The sequence below is a fragment of the Chiroxiphia lanceolata genome, chromosome 21 (assembly GCF_009829145.1).
Source record: "Chiroxiphia lanceolata isolate bChiLan1 chromosome 21, bChiLan1.pri, whole genome shotgun sequence".
NCBI lineage: Eukaryota > Metazoa > Chordata > Aves > Passeriformes > Pipridae > Chiroxiphia > Chiroxiphia lanceolata.
In genome coordinates, this window is record NC_045657.1 from 11319705 (window position 1) to 11336687 (window position 16983).

The 16983-nt window shown below is 44.1% G+C and overlaps 1 protein-coding gene across 1 annotated transcript in view; it reads left to right on the top strand.

The window, feature by feature from the left end:
• RABL6 (RAB, member RAS oncogene family like 6) overlaps window positions 1-16983 on the top strand; it is a 55395-nt gene that overhangs the window by 4801 nt on the left and 33611 nt on the right. Inside the window, 6 exon segments of the mRNA XM_032708336.1 lie at window positions 2782-2916; window positions 7887-7934; window positions 13733-13785; window positions 14866-14896; window positions 14899-14956; window positions 15823-15963. Coding sequence (XP_032564227.1) covers window positions 2782-2916; window positions 7887-7934; window positions 13733-13785; window positions 14866-14896; window positions 14899-14956; window positions 15823-15963 — 466 coding nt within the window.

Sequence of the window (16983 nt, forward strand, 5' to 3'; positions counted from 1 at the left end):
TTGATCCAACTCCACGTGTAACTGCATAAATAACAGCGTTGGCACTGGGAAAATCCTGCAGGAGGTAAGACTATCCCTTCAGGGGAGAGCTCACAACCACGTCATCCGAGAGTGATCCTCTAAGTGCACCTTGAGAGGAGCCTGACTCTTTATGAAGGGTCTATTTGTCCTTTGAAACTCACTGTTTTGGTATCTCATGTTGCATTCCATGGGGGAATATGGATTTTAACATTTTAAGGCAGGCAGTGAAAGCATATTGAAAAGATTTGAGTTTGAAAGGGGACAAATGGAGTCTCATTCTGCTTATGCCATGGACTTGCTTCATGATTCCAAAAAATCAAAGGAATCCTTCATCAACTTCTTTCATCATCTGTAAGTAGGAAACAGAATCACACACAAGGTGACAGGAAATGCAGGAGCTGGTTTGTTGTGTCTGCAGAGATGCTCTGCGACCTGAAAGTGAAGTTGGCCTATAAATACTGTGTTAATTTTTGCCTTTATTATCTTCGTGCTGTGTTAGTAAGTAATTTTGTAAAAGAATAAACAGCTCTGAAAAAGAATAAACCTCTGTGTACAACAGCAGAAGCACAGTGGAACTTCAGCATGAGACAGAAGTCCTCTCCAGACTCTGTATATGTTTTATCTTCAAGTTGACCTCTTCAGCTCTTCTCTGAAATCACTGCAACAGCTCCTGAGCTGCAGCAGAAGGCAGCCTTTGGTCGCAGATCTCCTTGCCCAAATGATGATGTACAACCTAATGCTAATCACCTTACTGCCATTAGATGTCTGTGGAGTAGACCATTTTCCAGAGAGTCGTAGCTCCAATTCAAAACGCGAGCATAAAAATCCAGTTCAGGCCAGTTTATGTTTCCCAGTAACCCCTGTGGTTGCCACTAAAACCAAGGATGGTATTTTAAAAAAAAAGTTTCTACACTGTAACAGAAAGATCAGGTAACATTTGGGTCGACCTCTGGAAAGTTCATGATATTAATTGCTACAGTTTTTGATATTGGACACTTGATTTCTGTGGAAGAGTTTGAATGCGTTTCTGTCTAAACTGAAGCAACCAACACAAGAGCCTCGTGACAGGAGGTTGTAGCCAGGGAGTTGGGCTCATCTACCAAGTACCAAGTGGCAGGAGAGGAGATGGCCTCAAATTGCATCGGGGAAGGTTTAGTTTGGGAAAATTTCTTCACTAAAAGGGCTGTCAAGCCCTGGCACAGCTGCCAAGGGTAGTAGAGGAGTCAGCATCCCTGGAGGGATTTAAAAGCCATGTGGATATGGCACCTGGGGACATGTTTAGTGGTGGCCTTGGCAGCGCTGGGCAGTGTTGGACTAGTGATCTTAAAGATCCTTTCCAACCTAAATGATTCTGTGATTCTGTTTTCTCAAGGAATGAGAAGTGTTTAAGGAGAAATGGAAATGGTAGAGGAGGTAATGGAGGGAGAAGCCTGCAGAAAAGGCCAGCAAGGGAATAGGGTTATGGTAGAATGGAAGTGAGGGGCCAGGGAGAGGTAGCAGAAGGCAGAAAGATGGGAGGATGTTGCTAAAGGGTGATTTAGATCACTTAAAGAATCATCAGCAGTGTATGAGCAAAAGTGGTCTGAATGTGGTGTTGTTCAAGTGTGACTTGACACCGCTTGATGGCAAGGTTCACTCTGCTACTGAGCACATGCATGGAAACACCCAGAGAAAAAATGGAGTTAGAATTGAGCTGGAATGAGTTACACAGAGACTGGAGATGCAGGAGGCTGAGGGAGACCCTCCTGTTGGGTCACAAGGTTCAGAGGGGACCCCCTTTCTAGACTCCTTATCGAACTTACGTACATCTGGGTCCAGTCTTAGTCTCAGACTTGGACAGCGGTTTATGTCTAATGGAATTATCTATACAAAGTTTATAATAACTAATACTAAGTATCAATTTGATAGTATTAACTCTGCATGCCATGAGTCCCTTACTGTTGGGGTGGAGGGGTCTCTCAGTCCCAGGTAAGGAACCTCAGACAGAAGTGTCCCAGCTGAAGGGGCGAGGCAGTCCAGCCACAGTTTAGACAGAGCTCTGCTTAGACTCCTCAAGAAATCTGTCACAGGTAAAAGGTGTCTGCCTCAAGGAGAAGCTTAAGAGGTGTCTCAGCTCCAGGGGACACCATGCAGCCATGCTGCTGGGCAGAGAGAGCTCAAGGAAGGCTCACCCGGGCTGTCATATTGATGGGATAACGTGGGGGCTTATAGTCTAATTGCATACAGTGGGAAGGGTGTGTAGGAGACTTCTTGTACCCCAATTTCCTTTGTTCCTTGATAAACAAGTCTTGGAAAAGCCACCTAGTATTCTTGTGTTAATCCATGATTGGTGTGGTATTCCAACCTCATGTGCACCAAAGCTGGCTGTGTCACTGCTCCTCTCTGGCATTCCTGGAGGAGTTCTTGGTCCAGCTACAGCTCAGGCCTTTACCTCCTTTGAAGCCTAAACCAAACTACTGCTGGTTTGGGTAAGAGATCAAATGCATCTGTCACAGAGCAGAGGCTCAGCGGGCTGGAGTTGTGCAGATTTTGAAGATTCAGCCTTGCTGGTGGTTCTTTCTGCTGAGCTGGTGTGAGTCACTGAATAAAGATTGATTTTAATGACTGGGGCTCATGTTTTCTAATGAACCCCATCATGCCTGTGTAATATGGGAGGACTAATTACATCTGAATAATGCTTGTAAAAAGTTAACGTGCTTTTCAGAGTGTTCTTCAAGTTGTGTTTAATCAAGTTTATTTGTCTGCCTATTCTTTTCCCAGTGAAAATTGTCATCCGAGGGGACAGGAACACTGGGAAAACCACACTCTGGCACCGACTACAGGGAAAGAAATTTATTGAGGAATATATTCCGACTCAGGAGATCCAAGTCACCAGCATCCACTGGAATTATAAAAGTAAGATGGAATAGAGTGGAGGGGACTGCAGTCATGCGACAGTGCCTTGGGGGAGGAAATTCCACTGCAGCCTCATTTGCTTCTTTCTTCTCTGTCTTCTTGGGAGATAAAATGGTTTCTCATCACTTTTTATTTTAACTTATTATTCATAGTTTCTCAGTCATGTTTTTAATAACTTCACAGAAACTGTATGTTTTAAGTGCTAAAGTGTCTGTGGAAGCCACAGTTCAAGGGAAGCATTTAATAGGTGGTCTGAAGTATTTGAGATATTTGTGATATGCTTGACATGTTAAAGAAAATGAGTTATTATGTAAATCTGGCTTTGAGGCTTTGGGTGTTGCCTGGAAGTGAATAGCAGGGAGAAAACTAGATTTCACTGATGAAAATATAAAGAGCATCTGGTAACTGGGGAAGGTGATGTTTCAAAAATTAATGTAGTACTGTTAGCTCTAGGCTGAGTTACTGAAGCACAGAAATACCAGTGCCTTTTTTAAGTGTTTGTTGGATTCTGGGTGATAAGATATGATTTTGTATTTTAATTTTCCCCATTATTCTAATAGTATAAAGTGGCTGCGAAAGCCCTGCCTCTTGCTTGAGAAGACACTGCAGGTATTGAAATTGCATAAGGCTGTGAGTCAACAGTGCATCAAGTCCAGCTTTCAGGTTCCTGAAAAAGAATGCCACAGCCTTGTGGGATGAACTACTGGTTCAGTATGAAATTGTAAGACCAAGTATGCTGTACACAAACGGTCAAGCAGTTGTTTGTCATTATCAGACATTGTCCATCTGCCCAGTCAGACATTCTGTTGAATCAGATACTGTCCATCTCCTCCCACTGGAGAACATGCATTGGATGAGCACCAAATTGAGTGCTGGGTCTGATTCACTACTCAAATTTCTATTGTCAGGTGATACCATGATGCCCGAGTCTCATGATAATGCTCACAAAACTACAGGGTATGTTCACCAGCAGATCTGCTGTGGTCACACAGTGTTTCCCACCTGCAGCTAAACCTCTGGCATGGTGTATGTTGGCTGTGGCATCCTTCCCCTCACTCCTCTTCCTCTCTCAGGATATCAGCTCATCAGTTACTGAGGAATGAACACAGAGCTTACAAGTTGTTTGGATGATGGAAACTATCTCCAAAATCAAACTTGAATGCTTCAGCCTAAACAGACTTAGATCAGAGTAAGAGATGAAATTCCTCTTTCTTGGATATGCAAGTGTAAAGAATGCACTGAGTGTTAATTGTGGGTTTCTGCATTATCACGGGTTAAAGGTCAGAGTTGGGTTTCCTCTCTGACAGGTGTAGGTAACATAACAGTGCTGGTAGATACAACCTCGGAGTCTGGCATTTAATTCTAAGAGGCTTATTCTTACCTAACTGTTTTTGTATCCATAGACAGGTACAAAACACATGTGTACATGCAAAATGGTGTTTGGAGAAAGATCCAGTCATCTCACCTGTGTCTGCATTTCTCTTCCTGAGCGGAGGCTCAGGCACTGGCTTTTTCAACATGGGTGCAATAATGGGATAGGAAACATCTACACCTGGGGTGGCTTTGCTGTGTGCTGAGAAGCACAGGTGTATCGGTTATTTCTGGTGCCCAGTTCTAACCTTGGTGTGCTGGGTTTCTGTAGAACTCCCTGGCCAGAGCTGACAGCAGTATGTACATATGCTGATGGACTTTCCTCAAGGCAAAGTGTTGCTGAGCTTGTCTAACTATGTGGAAGGCTGTACCTGAAATTTTGCCTTTCATTTGTGTTTCTTTTACATTGTAAAACACTGTACTATTGTCTTAGTAATAATTTCCATCAGTATAGGAAATTCTCCAGTGACCTTCTTAATACTTGTTTTAAAATATAACCCCCATTTTAAAAGACATTATAAGGTCTCTTTCCTGCTTTGAGAACTTTCCATCCAAGACAGGTGATGTGGGCCCTCAGAGTAGTTGGCTCAGATGTAATTCCTGCCCCATTGGCCAAGTTAATCAGTAAAGGAAAAATAAAGTTTGTTTTTCCTGTGATCATGCTCTCAAGCTACCTTAAATAAACATTATGAAGTAGTTGGCAGCAAATATTTGCAGATGTTAATGAAATTGCTGTCAAATATTGAAGGATTCTTACATTGCCTGGTCTTAGAAGAATGACATTTTAGATGTGGCATGTAGCACCTTCAGAAATTTTATACTTGAGGAATTAATAAAGGTAGTGGAATTTGAGTTATTTCTTCCTACGCAGAATGAACAAAGTTGCTTTTCTGTGCCAATTGTAATGGATATTTGTAATTTTTTTGTCCAAGTAAGGAGTTACCATTCCTGACCCTAAGGAACACTTTTTTAGGTTATGCTAGTCACCAATTTTATTCTCTGTTTGGCAGCCTCAGAAATGAAGTCTGAAATAAACATTGGCAAACAGTTTCGTTCAGATCTTTTGGATGCTTTATGGGTGGGAGTGAGGGATGGCAGAGCTGCCCTGTGCTGTAGGATTTGTGATCCAGAGAGAATGAAGTGAATCTTGTCATTGCACGAGAGTAAAAATGCCTGAGGGCCTGTGAGTTCATGGTGATGAACCCACCCACAATCCGATGATTCTTATTTTTAAATGAGTGTTCTTGCAATTGGAGTCTTCTCACAGCTCTCCACTGTTTTCTGGGAAAGCAGTGTTCGGTGTGCTATGGAGTACCTGGCCAAATAGCAGCTGAGAACAGATCTTTGCGGTGGTTTGATCGTGATTTGTGCTAATCCAAGTTAGGGACCTGAAAGGATGAACTGGCTCTGTTTTTGCTGCGACATCCCTTCCAGAGCCAGTTCAGGTGAGATGCTGCTGGGCATGAATCACACACCAAAGCCAACACAGCAGCACTAAAGCAATTATCCTCTTTCATGATCAGGATCATCAGGAGTGACACTAGTGATGAAAAAGAACTTCCTGGCTGTGAGCTAGCAGGGGCATGTGGAAATGCAGTTTTGGTTTTCTTGGATCTCATGCAGAATCTCATTTTCTTTGAGAAATTTCAACCTTTCCCTCAGACAAAAGGGGTGTCGAGCAGGTCTGTGGGGGTCAAGAGGTTCAGCTTCCCAGCTGCCTGCTCAGCAGGGTGTCAGTACTGCAGAAATCACTCAGCAGGTCAACAAATCATAACTGAGGGTGTGTTTGGCTCCTGATAAGGAGGTGGAGAGCTCTGGAGCTTGGGAGCAAAGTCCCAGTGCCAAGCACTGGGTCACCTCATGGGAGAACACTGCCTGTCACCACAGGGGCTCACTTCTCTGAACTGGGGTTCCAGCTTCTCCCCAGGAACCCCTTGTTAGTGCTGATGTACAGCTTCACGTGGCACTACTGGAAAGAACAAGTAGCTTTCTGGGCTCCTCCCGAGCCTCTGCAAAATCTGGCATCTGGAAAAGGCAAACATCTCCTACCCTTTTATAGCAAGTCTTGATTGTGGAAAGGCACCAGGATTGCCTTATCACCTGCAGGGCAGGAATTTGGGGCAGACCTCCACTAGCTGATCTGTGTCCCAGCACCCGCAGGGGCACAGCACACCCTGAGCAGTCCAGGGCACAGAGAGAGCTCCTTTCAGTGCCAGTGCCTGTGAGTGAGGAGCTGGCTCAGTTGGGTGCCAGGGGAATGACTAATATGTTGGACTTGAGCTGTACCTGGCTTGATGGTATGTAGAAATGTTCAGGGACAGAATTAATTTGGGGAGTGTAGTGGTTTGAGCAGAAGTGTTCAGACTGCAGGCTGCTGTACACCCATGTGCTTTCAGTCCTGTGAGGCACCGGCTTGGCTGACCTGGGGGGAGTCTCCTGTGTGTCCAGTGTCCACTGCCAGCTGGCGCAGGGGGAGATAAGTGGAAGTTACTGTGAGGAAAACAGAGGCCGATTTTGCATCATGCATAAATGTAAAAAATGATCTTTCTCCAGAAGTAGAGGATCAAAATTTTCCTTTATTCATAATCTGTCTTTACAATATTTTGAAGCATTTAAGTTAAACCAACAGTGAATTCTGTAGAGAAAATTTTTCCTGGTTGACAGTGACACTCATCTCATGCCATCCTGTGAGATTATTTCTACTCTGAGACATTATCCTCCTATTCCATTGCTTTATGTTCAGAGCTGCTCCAGGTACAAGCTTTTGCTTTGAAGCCTATAACATTTCCAAAAAGCATCTGTTTCTTGGAACAACTTCCTGAAGATCAGACTCCTTGGATTCTGTGGAAACATCGAATCAGATCTGCCTGTCCCTCATGACACCCAAAAGTGAAACTCCTGTCTGTGCTATCAGTGCCAGTCACTGGAGTTAGAATTTTGCATGTCTTGCTTAAGATTTTAGCAACTCAAATATGTAGTTATGTTACTGCTTGTAATTTATTGATGCTGCAGCTTGTAAGAGGCAAAAGTGCTAGTGAGACCTTATTTTTCACAAAATGCACCTAGAAATGTGCAGAGAAAATATGTTTCTGGTAGCTGCAGGGGTGTCTGCACTGGCTGTCACGTTTACTTGGAAATGCCACTAGTAAGGTTGATCTTCCCTAAATGTGTATATTCCTTTCTCCAGTTGTACGTCTTGCTTATAGACCAGACTTTATCCTCAGAATTAAATTTTCATCATTTTTGAAGGGCTGTGGAAAGCTCTGTGTGTTATGAAACGAATCTACACAAAATACTTACAACATGCTTCAAATCTGACATGAACCATCAAGGAAATCCAGCCATCACTTATGTGACTAAGAATCTTTAGGAAGTTCTTTAGATGGCATGATTTTGGTTGACAGCTTGGACCTTCAGCAGCGCACCACCTTCTTGTTCTGGTTGGGTTTTCTTCTCACACAGGATTTGCTTTTCTTTTGGCATTGTTGTGCTGCTTTCACCATGTTGGCTTTGGGTTGGGCTCTCTCTGGTGAGCACTGAGTGATGGACATATCACTGAAACCTTCTTTTAATCTTTTGTTTTCTTATTGTGCTTCCAGCCACTGATGATATTGTGAAAGTTGAAGTATGGGATGTAGTTGACAAAGGTAAGATTTATAACTTCTTTTCTAATGGAGATCCATTGTTCTTTCTCAATTTTGATTAAAAACTTACATGGAATATAGAAATACCTACTTATTCTACTTTGAAAAAACATCTCTACTTACTTTTTTCAAGTGCACAGATATTACTTCCTGAAAAAATATGGAAAGGAGAGGGGAGTGTCCTATGCTGAGAACCCATTATCTAGAATCTGAACTGATCTGGAATCTACTGATCAAACCCAGAAGCAGTTCAGAAGCGGTTGTTCCATGTGCCCATGATAGATGAAGTAGCCTGGTGCTCAGTGTATTCAGATTCTCTGAGCTTTACAATAAACTTTACTTTCTTCCCTTCATAGTTTGCTGTATGTTTAGACAGGTTCCAAGTTCTTTTTTCTGGTTATGAAAGTTCTTGTTGAGCTGTTTTGTGAAGGCGTGCTATTGTTAAGTGGATAAAACAGTATCTGCAGTGGGTAGTGCTTGCAGGGGGAAAGGATGAAAGAGAAGCCAATAACTTAAATTTACTTAGGACAGAAAATGCAATATGTGCATTCTCAAAAGCTTTTCTAAACACCTAGCCAAGGAAAGCATTATGATGTATAAATACATTTTTCATTAGTTTTCAATTTTTGTCAGAGTGTAAACTTCTATTTTATAAAAAGTAAAGCCAAACCTCAGAACATCTGTGAAGATGCAGACTGGATGCAGCGCAAACTGGGATAGGCAGTGTGATCTCTTCCTGGGAGGGGTTGGGGTTCAGATGTAAATCCCAACAGCCCATTCTGTAGCCCCAAATGCAGATGTTGTTTGGCTTTTAAGAGGCATTTGGTATCAGGCTCCTGGTTTAGTGTGAGTATGGTCAGGAAAGCAGCTGTACAGGTGAGCAGCTGTTGCTCTGTGGGTTATGCTCCTTGTTTGGTGTCTCTCTCTGTCAAATCTGTTGACCACAGTCATCAAAACTTAAACTTTGATGGTTTGTCTGGTGCTGCCTTTCCTGCAGCCTTGGCTGGAATCCATACTGTTGTCCGAACGGCGTCCGAGGGGCACCACCTGTACCCCACCACCTGTGCAGCTTGCACTCAGTACACCTAAAACTGAGACAATAAATACAATAGAGAGTGGGAAAGGGAGAAATTAGCTGAATTGTATTCAAAATAGTAAAACCAGAAAAGTAATTAGAGGTGGTGGCTCTAGTTCAGAAGCATAATGGAGCCTTCAGGGTAAACTTGAGCCAGGAACTTTAAATGAAAATCCTGTGTACTTTATCTTTTTATTGGTTTAAGCCCCAGTTTTCACAGTATAGACAAAATCTTGCTTTGCCCAGAGTTACTGCTGAAGTCAGTCTGATTACAGTTTGGCTTTTAGATCATGGGATGACAAGTGAGAAGCTGGAATCTGAGCAAAACATCTGTGTTCTCGGTGCCTTGCAGCTTTGGTATGAATAGATAGATAGTTAATTTGGGAATAATGTGGTTCCAGCATTTATTTCTGTGAATAGCTTCTCTGAGCGGAGTCATCTTCTCAACTAGAGACTTGTAATTTTTCTGGCAAAGCAGACGGGATGTGATACATGCAGATGTTGATAACAGCTCTTCTGATCCTGCTTTTATTTCTGACAGTGAAGCCTGTGTTAGAAATCTCAAGGGACTCTCTCTCTTCCCTCCACTTTGTAGCCTTTTAAAATAAAACTCATTCTGTTAAGATCCCTGCTTATGGACCACAGATATGTATTTTTTGCAATCAGTTGTGCTCAGTGAGTGCAGTGTAAAAAGATGTTAACAAAATCAAATCCTTTCCTATTGCCATAGCATGGTGGATTCCTGATAAGTGCAACTTTAGGAAAATGTTCATATTAACCATTAAGAGCCTGCTCATATCTAACTTTCATATTAATGTTATCTCATGACATTTTTATTTTCCTTCTGTATGCTTAGGACAAAAAATCCTCCTGCGCGATGCTTTGGGTGAGAGCCACACTATACTGCAGACTTCCAGTAGTAAAGTATCCAGTGCTGCTGTAGCGTAGTGCTGACAAGACCAAATCCTTCTTTTGTTTCCTTGCTTACCAGATCCTGGCTAATGTGCATATTTAGACTGGGGCAGAATGCTGCATTTATCAGGCTGGATTTGAAACTGTCAAAAAATGCATGTTCTGAACATGCATTTCAACATAACGTTGTTTTCCAGGCTAAATTCTTTCACCAGTGTTTCCCCATTTCCTTGTTGGAGGAAATTAGGAGACTTCTATTTAAATGAAGATGTTTGAAGCTGCGTTGGAAGCCCTGAAATGGGTTATTATGGCTTGACCGTCTAACAGGTGTATCCATGAACTGCAGTTTTCAACTTCAGTTGAGTAAAGCAGCTTTGAGCTTTCCTTTGCTGTGCAGTGCTGCCATTCTGCTTGTCATAGGGGGCTGGGGGGAATAGCAGAAGGGAATTGCACCCCAAATTTCATGGAATTGCACCCTGAAAACTTAATGTATATTTCTGAAGTTAACAGTGATTTTCCTCCATGGTGCTTCTCCTGGTGCTCCCCAGTAGTGTGTTCCCTGTCCTTGCTGGTTCAGCAGGGTGGGTTTTCCCTCCAGAATCTTTTAGGATGCAGGAGGCAGCTCTGCTGGCCCTGCCTGGACGGTGACTTAGCTTGGTGTTGTTTATTTAGCATCCAGAGTTAATTGAGAAGTGTGGGGAGGTTTGTTGTGGAAACTTAAAAGCTATGAGGTTGGTTAGTGTGGTGAAGCAGAGGGGAATGGCAGCTGCCAGACTGTGCTGCTCCTCTTTGCTTGTTCTTGGCTCTTTGGGATTCTTTTTTAAGATGTTCAGACTCACTGGAGTCCCTACTGCATTCTCTGTGGGCCTGCTCAGGGAGCTGGGCTCATGTCTGGAAGGATGCTATTTGTTAAATCTTACCAAGTTGAGCTTGCCCCCAGCTATGGATTGTATTGAATTTTGTGCAGCATGTGTAGTAAATATCATCTCCTTTGCTGCCTTTGGAACTGATAGAACACAGGAAAGATCTCTCTCAGCAAAAGTCACACTACTGACTCATCTTTCTGGCTTTGCAGCAAGTTGTGTAACTACTGCAGGTCATAAGCTGTAACGGATCCTGAATGCGGAGAAGCTGCTTGAATGCAGGTGATTCAGGAACAGTTTTGAATTCCTGTCTTGTAATTTCTGCCAGTTTGGTTCCCACATCTTTTCCCATACGCGCCTGAAGGGATCAGATCATAGTTTTTTCTATTGCCCAGAAAATAGCATGAACTGTTTCCCTTGTATTGGAGATTCCTTTCCTTCTTGCTGCCCTTTCACCCCTCTCCCTCCCAGAGGTGTGCTGCAAGAAGGAAAGATCATAACTCATATTTTTGTTATTTTCAGACATCCCAAGTTAGATAACACAGGGGATGCAAATATTCCAGATGTGTATTTTTGACTGGTGAAGGGAAGCAGCTCCCTTGCACTGTGGACAGCATTTTTTGGCAAGCTATACCGAATCCTTGCTATCCTGCACCAAAACTGATGATACACAGAGATGCAGAGACTCGGGTGCTGATCACAACCCGAGCCTTCTGGTGCCCAGTAAGAACTGTTCGGTAGATTTTGGAGCTCTGCTACCACGGGTATTTGGTGTCAGTGTTGCTCTTATGCTTGTGAATAAGGAGCAGCCATCATTTCAGGGAGAGAACCTGAGCCATCACAGCACAAAGAGCCTTGTTTTCTGATTGAGGCTCCTACATTACCCATCAGTGCAACCTCAAACGTACAACTCTCACCATGCACTTGCCTTTACAGGCTGAATTACATCTTTTCACTGCGTACATTTTGCCTCTTATCTGGCTCATCCCGCAGTTTTGGTTCCAAAAATAGATCCTGTGCATGAATCTCTACACACATGCGCTTTTCAGCTCTGTGACTCCTTTGAGGTGACCTCCTTTGCAGCACTGATGTGCTGTGTACGAGAAGATTACTCATTTCTCTGGATCCACACAGAAAACCATGAGCAGGGAGAGGTGTGCAGGTCATATATTCCATCTCAAAGCGTTGAGTGTAAGTGTGCCTGGGTTAGGCAGACACCTTGATTGGTCAGCATGGGAGGAATGATGGATAGTATTTGTGGTTGCTTGAGCTTCTCTTGACTTAGAAATTTAGGTCACACAAAGCATCATTTAGCAGTGACTGCAGAAATAGCAATGCTTTGATATTTAGAGAAGCCACACAAATGCCACTGACTTGAAATGAACTGAAGTGGGAAAAGGCATGCATGGCCTAGACAATCCCCACCTTCAGCTGCACCGGGAGAAATCAGAACCCATACTTGGATCCCTCAGGGAAACACAATGCCCAAATGAGGAAGGATCAGGATTAATATTTCTACTGCTTTCAGATGCAAGCAGTAAGATGTCATGAGTGGTGCAACATTTTGCAGTGATGCGCAGAAGCACCCACCAGAATATCCTGCTGTAACCTGCAGCATTAAAACTTTCCTAAATAACTGTATTTTCTAACTATTTATCCTTGAGCTGGGTGCAGGAAGAACAAATACTTTGTTTCACATGCAGCATCTGGCAGAACCCTGAATTCCACAAGTCTTCACTCAATGTGATTCAGCAGAGTGGAAGAGTTGGTGGAAGCTATTTTGGTCCTCAGTGTTGCAGAGTCTTTTACAGAGTCGCTGGGAGGGTTTTTGCAGGTGCATCCGAGCTGCCAACACCTTCTGTTGTCAGCAACACAGTGAATTTCTAGAAATCATGAGAAGGAATCCCAGGTCTGTGCCAGTATAATTTAGTTAGCTTGTCTTTATTTAGACTAAGAAAATACAGAACAAAGTTAATTCAGAAATGCAGCTCTCAACTGCTGTCAGTAACATCTGGGAGATACTTGGTATCTGTAGAATATCGCTCCAGGTGTTGCAGGGTTCTTCATTGTGCAGTGCTTATCATTGATAAAACTCTGGAGACTCCGAACACAGAGTTTAAGCAAGAGGACAGATTTTTTCATGGTGAGTCCACACTAAACCTTCTTGGCAGTAGATGACAGAAGATGTTGAGACTCCTGGCTATCCTTAGAGCCGGGTGTCTACACCAGAAAATCATGTCAGCTGATGGCCACTCTGGTGGTCGTAGGTGCAGATACACCTGTCTACTATGACTCCGGGCTGTAAGATATGGAAACATGATTAGAGCCCCGTTCCCACAGTTTATTTGCTTTCACTTGGATTTCCCCTTCCATAAGTTCTGTCTGTCTTTTGGCTGTTAAATTCTCATAGTCACATGCCACCCCTTTTTTCCTTAGTCATGAGGTCAGCCCAAAGCACCTGATGGGCTCTGAGGTCACATTTATGACCTGACCTCTTGCTTCAGGTCAGTGACAGCACAGCAGTATCACAGCGTCTCTCAGGAAGGCTACACATGCAGTTGTGCCATCAGTCAGAGTAGCCCCATGAGCTTTTGCTTCTTCAACACTAATACAACAAAAACTGCAACAAAGCAGCTTCCCTTTGTGGCCAGGAGTGCACCAACCCTGTGTTACTCAGTCATTGGGGCTTTATGCTGTGAAGAGCGTGGTTTAAGCTACCCCAGATATCCTTACTGTATCTTTGAATAGACTAGCTGAGATTCTTGACATGGGGAGCTTGGATTCCTCAACAAGGCATGCCTATCCTACCCCTTCTCGTCCCCCAGGCTTACAGTAGAAGTAGGATCTGCTTTAAGGTTATGTTCAAACTGCTGTGGTCCTGCCCAGACCCATCCTGCAGTTCTCTGCCCAGTGTAATGCTTTATTTTTTTTTTTGTACAATTCTTTTTAAGGAAAATGCAAAAAACGAGGAGATGGTTTGAAACTGGAGAATGACCCTCAGGAGGTGAGTCACCTGGGATGCGGAGGTTTGCCTCTCAGGGGGAGGCCTTTCATCCACTTCTTGTCCATGGAGAGCAAGTTCTGTATTTGTTTCTGCTCTAAGACTGGCCTGGCAGATGGGTGAGGGGCAGTGGGACCCCTGATGCTCTGCACTCTTTGGTCTGTGCATTTCAGCCCTTCTCCTACCCTCACCACAACTTCCCTGCTGGTTTCCATTCTGTCTTTTGGAAATGACTGCACTGCTGAGGTGTTTGCTCAGCAGCTTTGTACTTCTCTACCTTAGGGCAGTGGCAGGAAGTCCTTTTGTCAGGGCCTTCCTGTGGGGCCTCAAGAAGTCACTCAATGCCCTGCCCTGGCTGTACCTCAGAGCTGGGCTGTTAACCTTTCACTGGTGCCAGTGCTGCTCAGGCTGTGTGGTCAGATGAGGACAATTTTCCTTAAAATATTCTCCTGTGGAAAAAACCGTTATGAGAACAAATAGCGCAGCTGCTTCTTCCTTTGCAAACATGGTGCGTTTTCCACTCCTGGAAAATGAGTGAGAATTGTTCCAGAGGCACCAAATTGCAGCAGGAGCTACGGAGACTCAATGGGGACCTTCCTGTCCGTACTGTTGGACTTTGCGGCATTGCAGAGTCCAACTGATGAGAAGACAATCAGGTGCTAAAAAATTCTGTCAGTCTCCGTGAGGAAACTGCCTCTGGCTTTGGACACCGGAAGGTTTCGGAGTACAGTCAATATTTGGATCAGCAAGAGATGAATGGGAGTTGTGCCCTCTGTCCTCCACCCTGTAGCTTTTACGGAGTTTTCTTGCCAACACAGGATTTGAGAGCTCAGGGGAAAGGGCAGGGGGGTTTAGCAGTGCTGTCAGACACTGTCAGGTGCTTCATGTGCTGCTCCTGTGGAAGTGGAAGCTGGGAACCACCACGTATCTTACTTTCAATAATGATGGTGTGACATCCACAGAGACTCCGTACAGTGGTTGCCCTTTAGGAAGTTTGCCTATTCAGCACTGTATCTGTTGCGTTCTGGACAGCCTAACGTTAAATCAAGGTTATTTACTGCTTCTTTGCCTTTATTTCCTCAGGCAGAGTCAGAAATGGCTCGGGATGCAGAGTTCCTGATGTCTATAAGAACTGCAATGGTGTAGTGATGATGTTTGACATCACCAAGCAGTGGTAAGAGACCTTCAGTGGTACCTCATGATTCTCCCTTATTTAGCAAAACAAATTACTCCTAGATTTCCAGATTCCCAGTTGGATTTGAGAGCTGATAACCAGCCTAATGAGTTGAAGCAAGCTTGTATCCCTTAAAATAAAAGCTTTGTCTTGTGACATGGGTTTTAATAAACCCCTCTCCTGGGCTTGTTCCAAACAAGCAGTGTCCCAGTAGGTTGTGGCTGCAGTTGCTGGTACACTGCTGGCTGAGGCTTGATAATTAGCACTATCACAGGTGCAAAGTGCATGTTACAAATCCCTGCTCCCCAGAACACAGGGGAAAGGGTGCATAGGCTACTGAGGAATTCCCAGGAAGACTGGTATTAGTATGATTATTTAGAGGCCCTGGGCTGCATTAATGTACAGAAATAATGACTGTTCATTTTGCACATCTGCTGAGGAGGGTGAGGCAAATATGGAACCAGAGTGGGAAGAGGAGGGGTTACGAGGTCCTGCTTTATATTTAAGCTAATGTTGTACGGGTTGGTGTTGGTCAGAGAGTCTGGGGAAGTTTGAAAGAAGGGAAGACTTTTCTTCTACTGACCCCACACAGTTTTGCAGGACTGAGGGAAACATTGCTGTAGGCGATGTGAGGTTGCTGGTGGAAGTGGATTATTGAACTTATCAAGTCGTTTTGGGATAAAGAATGATCCAAACATATTGAGCCTTAATGTATTTCTCTGAGGGGACAAAGAATCCACAGACTTGGAAGAATTTTGGAAAAAACATTCTTTGGGGTTTTTTTTCTCTACGATTTGTGCATGAAGCTGCTCAAAGAAGGATGTTCCCACTCATCTGCCTTTCTCTCTCTCTCTTCTCTGATGAAGGACATTTAACTATATTCTGAGGGAGCTTCCTAAAGTACCGACCCATGTTCCAGTGTGTGTGCTTGGGAATTACCGGGACATGGGGGAGCACCGGGTCATCCTGCCCGGTGACGTGCGGGACCTCATCGACAACCTGAACAGGTGAGCTGTGCCACCTGGCAGGGCAGCAGGGCTTGACTGCTATCTGACATCACCCATAGATAACCGTGTTTCACATCCATGTCACATGCACCCTCTGCCCCAGGGCCTGGCTTTGGGCTCCCAGTGTCTCACAGCAGCATCTGCTGACACGATGGGCTCTGATCCAGGAGCCTGCTCTGGGCAGGTTGTTTGCTGTGTTCCTGGAAAGCGGGGAGGGCCTGGCAGCAAGTGCCTTTCAGAATTGCTGTTCCCAAGAAGTCATCTTTTTTCTGGATAGTCCTTGTGTGAAAGAATCCTCTCCTTGCGGCACAACCATTCTCTGCTCTAAGTAATTCAGCTACAAGAGAGCCAGCCAGTGCAGCTGTCTTCTTGCTCTGCCTCTGAGCTTCCCCACACAGCATTTACAGGGCACAGCCAAGTCCATACACCTCCGTCACCAGCCAGACAAGAATTTTGCTTATGCAGAGGTCTGAAGTGCTCTGTTATGTAGTATAAAATACTATTTGTTGGTCAAGATTCAGTAGATTGTACCTTTTTATGTCATTTCATGTCTTTAAGGTAATTTTTTCACTTTCCTCATCTCTTACTTGCTTATGCCTGTGTCAGTCACACAGAAATGGTGTCCATTTTAAGACTTTGTCCATAATGTAATCATTTCTTTACAGATTCATCTCTATATGTGATTTTTGTCAGTCTGTTTGGGGTTTTAAACCAAAACCGTCACTGAGAAATGAGAAACTTGTATAGCTGTAAATCCCCAGTTTAGGAAACCAACATCCCAGTGTCCTGACAGAGTATTTCTTAGCCTAGGAGGCACATGACACTGTGACACACCAACAGCCGCTTTCTGCCACCCTTCAGGAGATCAAAGCGTGAATTTTGGCTGTGCACAAAATAAGAGTCCCAGGCAGAATGATCCACTGGCCTACATTTGGGGGTGGGGGGATGGTCTGTGGGGTTGCTCGTGGTGTGTAATTCAGCCAGTGCCCCTGTGTGTGCAGTCTGTCCTGGGTACAGTGT